Source organism: Palaemon carinicauda, chromosome 23, assembly GCF_036898095.1.
Source record: "Palaemon carinicauda isolate YSFRI2023 chromosome 23, ASM3689809v2, whole genome shotgun sequence".
In the NCBI taxonomy this organism is placed as follows: domain Eukaryota; kingdom Metazoa; phylum Arthropoda; class Malacostraca; order Decapoda; family Palaemonidae; genus Palaemon; species Palaemon carinicauda.
In genome coordinates, this window is record NC_090747.1 from 105,246,946 (window position 1) to 105,251,945 (window position 5,000).

At 31.2% G+C, this 5,000-nt stretch overlaps 1 protein-coding gene across 1 annotated transcript in view; it reads right to left on the minus strand.

Moving 5' to 3' along the window:
- The window catches only part of LOC137617341 (uncharacterized), a 140,669-nt gene that overhangs the window by 40,088 nt on the left and 95,581 nt on the right, over window positions 1–5,000 (minus strand). The window contains exon 3 of the mRNA XM_068347364.1: window positions 4,507–4,692. Within this exon, the coding sequence (XP_068203465.1) occupies window positions 4,507–4,692 (186 nt within the window). The remainder of the gene's footprint in view (window positions 1–4,506; window positions 4,693–5,000) is intronic.

Here is a 5,000-nt window from a genome sequence, read left to right on the forward strand (position 1 = left end):
TATATATATATATATATATAAACAGGAAAAACAGTTTGTGTGAGAAGCTAGGAGAAGAGTTTAATAGTAAAGATTAAATACTGTGTGTAACTATTCTAGAAATGCTCTAATATTCATGCAACACTCAAATGCTGAGAACATGTTCGTGGTAATTAACTTTGGCATAAATAACGTGAATCTTACAAAGACAGGAGAGTAATAAGTTAGGTGTAAAAGTTAGTGACTTTTTTTATATACCACTGTTTCCATCTGTACTTAAAGGGAGTGATCAGAAAGTAGTCAAGTAGAGCAGATGTTAGCAAATGTTTGTTAGTCAAGAGTCTTTGCTAATTTATTTAGATAATGTAGAACTGTCTGGTGGCAGTATATAGAAATTGCAGAGACTTGTGACAGATTGCTTGTTAAGAGAATCTTTCTATACATTTCAAGAGAATGCATAACTGACTGGTGACACTATATAGAAATTGCAGAAGCTTGTGAAAGTTTGTTCGTTGAGAGAATCTTTTCAGAATTACCAAGACAATGCATGACAGACTGGTGACATAATAAAGAAATTGCAGGGACTTGTGAAAGAGTGTTCGTTAAAAAGAGACTTTCAGATTTACCCAGATAATAAAGACTTTACTAGAAACAGTATAAAGAAACTGCAGAAGCTTGCGAAATTTGTTCGTTGAGAGAATATTACAGGTTTACCCAGATGATGCAGTCTTGACTGGGAACAGTATATAGAAATTGCAGAGACTTGTGAAAGAATTTAAAGGGTCTGTCAAGGTGGCAACCCTGTAATTTTCTCATGCCCCAAAAAGCATGGGACTTTGAAAAGACAGCCGCTTTTGAAGTTGGGAGGAGACAGTGTTTATGAATATGTCAATATCTAAAGAACAGATACATGGATATGGATAGATCCAAGTGAATACGTACTCTCAAGGTGATCCTACCCCTCCTTGTTGCTTACAAAATATTAAAACCATAATGAGTATCCATTTCATTCCAGGAGCTAAAAAAATTCGGTAAAATATTCAGTTTTGTAACAATTAAAAGTATCAAAACTCAATACTTCAAAAATTTATCGGAGTTAACGTTAATGTTAGTAGGAGTAATTCCATGATATCAAAACGAATCCAAGGTGAAGTGATAAAATTAACATTCATAACGTGAAGAACTCGAGCATTAATTCATTATAATGCAGGATTTGGCTGAAGAAGTAATCACAGGTGTGCTAAAAAAAAAAAAAAAAAAAAAAAAAAAAAAAAAAAAAAAAAAATTCTATAACAGACTGCCGTCTGGGAATGCAAATCTGGGATGAATGAAGATGCTGTTCAATAAGCCCTCTTAATGACAGCAATGGGGAGCTATCGAAAACTTATACATTATTCGAAAAGAAGACTTACAAACTGTAGAAATTAAATGCTTGGGGAGCGCATGTGAAAAAATGTGTCTAAAAGGGTGTGAAATATAGCTTTTGATTATGAGCAATAAAAGAATGAGATCAGTGAAGAGAGCGAGCATTAAGAAGATATTGCGTTAATGAAGTAACAGGAATGTGTGTATATATATATATATATATATATATATATATATATATATATATACTGTATATATATAATGTATATACACATACACACATATATATATGCATATATATGTATATATATATATATATATATATATATATATATATATATATATATATATGTATATATATATGTATATATATCCATAGATATATATGTATATGTGTATGCATGTGTATATATACATATGTAGGTATGTATATATATACATACATACATACATATATATATATATATATATATATACATATATATATATATACATATATATATATATATACATATATATATATATACACATAGTTATATAATCATATATATATATATATATATATATATTATATATATATATATATATATATATATATATATACACACACATAAATGAATGCACAAATATGCACGAGTAGCATGCAGATCTCTGCAATTCGAAATGCACACATCAGAATAAATAACCTCCAGACGAACCAGTTACCCAAAAACAAACAAAAGAAGAACAGACAAAACAGTTAAAGTAACAATGAAGGAGAGAAGAAAAAACAAAAAACAACAGCGTGAGAGATACCGAGAGGGAAGACGGGAAAAACAAGAATAAGATGAGAGGGAGAGATGTAGGGAGGGAGGGAGGTAAGGAGGGAGGGAGGCCCTTAATTGATTCCCTCCTTATCTAAACGACTGAGGCACTATTTTACACGTATCCCAGTTCCTCGCCAGACAATGAAAGAGAGACGTTAGCATGAAATTACTTTTGTCCATACTTCCTCATCCTCTCCTGTCTAATTTTTCCGGTCATTTATCCGTTTTTAAGCTTTTTCTGATTGATTCTTATTATTATTTCTTTATTTATAGTTTTTCTGATTGATTATTCGTATTATTTCTTATTATTTCTTTATCTTTATGCTTTTTCTAATTGATTTTTCTTATTATTTCCTCTTTTTTATGGTTTTTCTGACAGATTATTCGTATTATTTCTTATTATTTCATTATCTTTATGCTTTTTCTGATTGATTCTTATTATTATTTCTTCTTATTTTTTATGGGTTTCCTAATTGATTATTCGTATTATTTCTTATTATTTCTTTATCTTTATGCTTTTTCTAATTGATTCTTATTATCATTTCCTTTTTTTATGGTTTTTCTGATTGATTATTCTTATTATTTCTCCTTTTTTAAGGTTCTTCAGATTGATTCTTATTATTATTTCTTCTTTTTTATGGTTTTTCCGATTGTTTTTTATTTATTGTTTCCTCTTTTTTATGCTTTTTCTGATGGATTCTTATTATTATTTCTTTTTTTTATGGTTTTTCTGATTGATTCTTATTATTATTTATTTTTATATAGTTTTTCTGATTGATTCTTATTATTATTTCTTTATGATTTTTCCGATTGATTTTGTCTTATTTTCTTAAGCAAAATCAGATGTAAATAACTTGTAATTATGGATGTCTATAATTTTAGGGTGATTTTATGGTTGTGATTGATATTTCTCTTTTGTTCTTCAATTACTGTTATACTGGAGAGTGCTAACAGGTTGAGAGAGAGAGAGAGAGAGAGAGAGAGAGAGAGAGAGAGAGAGAGAGAGAGAGAGAGAGAGAGAGAGAGAGAGAGAGAGAATATATATATATGTATATATATATGTATATATATATATATATATGTATATATATATATATATATATATATATATATATATATATATATATATATGGTACTACATTAAACATGAAAAGACATTAACTTTCATTTAACTAAGTTCCAGTTCTGTGGGGATACTTAACTTTTGCTCTTACAATCCATACGAATTAATTTTGTCATTTTCTTTTTCTGATATAAAATCCAGTAACTTAGACTACTAATTTGATTGTTTATTATTGCTCTTGTAGTTTATTTCCTTTCCTCGTTGGGCTATTTTTTCCTTGTTGGAGCCCTTGGGCTTGTACCATCTTGTTTTTCCAATTAGGGTTATAATTTAGCTTGTAATAATAATAATAATAATAATAATAGCAACAACAATAATAATGATACTAATAATAATAATAATAATAATTATAATAATAAAATAATAATAATAATAAACTTATCAAAACATGACTGGCATTCAAGTTAAAAATAATTAAAATAGTTCTCCTTCAATATCTTCACTGAAATCAGGCAATTGACAGGGTACTTATCAGCTAAATAAGCTAAAATCAAGAACAAATAAACCAACAAACAACAACACACAGAATAGGGACGAGAACCACAACACAAACAACAACAAAAACATTGAATAACAACGCTGGAATATTTCTCATAACCCTGAAATAATATCTACATAAAAAGAAAAAGAAAGCGAAGATAATAAATAAACCCACAAACACTGAATTGAGAAGTGAACCACAACACAATTTTAAAAAACCTCAATAGTGACATATATATTACAACCCTGAAATAAAAGCTGCACACTAATAAAATAAAAATTATGCATATTTTGGCACTAACTTCATGCAAATCGGATATAAATTGACCACGATATAGCAAAAAGACCTTTTTACCTTTTCAGAGCCTTGATCTTTTGACCCATTCACTCCGAAAATCTAATCAAAATGTCCTTGGATTATGGCCAATCATCCCACCAAATTTCACGAGATTCGGTCAAATAGTTTTTGAGTTTTGTGATTCGTTTTTAACCTTTTCGTGAACTTGGCCTTGACTTTTAACCCAATCACTCCAAAAATCTAATCATATCGTCCTTTGATCATGGCCAATCATCACACCAAATTTCAAGAGATTCGGTCAAATAGTTTTTTGAGTTATGCGAATCACAAAAACACACACACACAATGCCTATCAAAACATAACCGTCGCAACGATGTTGGCAAAGGCAATAAAACAAAAACAAAACCAAGATCATTATAACCCTGAGAAAAAAAAAACAACAACAACAACTTACTGTCATCATCATCATCGGAGTCTTCATCGTCATCAGATTTCGTATCGTCATCGTTCGGATCGTGAATCGGAAGCGACGCCCCGAACCGCTGAAGGCAGAAGTCGAGGTGTTCGGCCAGCACCCGACCTCCTTTTCTTCCGGCGATTCTCTGGAGCTTGCGCCGAGTCATACGGCACAGATCACAGCCTGCGGAGGAGAAGGAGAGGGATATGTTTAAAGGTTTAAAAGGTCGCTCATGAATAGCAGAGGAAAGGGACAGTGACAATATCCTAGAGCAGGGGTTGCCAGCTACGGATGAGAGGGTCGCTCATGAATAGCAGAGGAAAGGGGCAGTGACAATATCCTAGAGTAGAGGTTCCAAGCTACGGATGAGAAGGATATGTTTAAAGGTTTAAAAGGTCGCTCATGAATAGCAGAGGAAAGGGACAGTGACAATATCCTAGAGCAGGGGTTGCCAGCTACGGATGAGAGGGTCGCTCATGAATAGCAGAGGA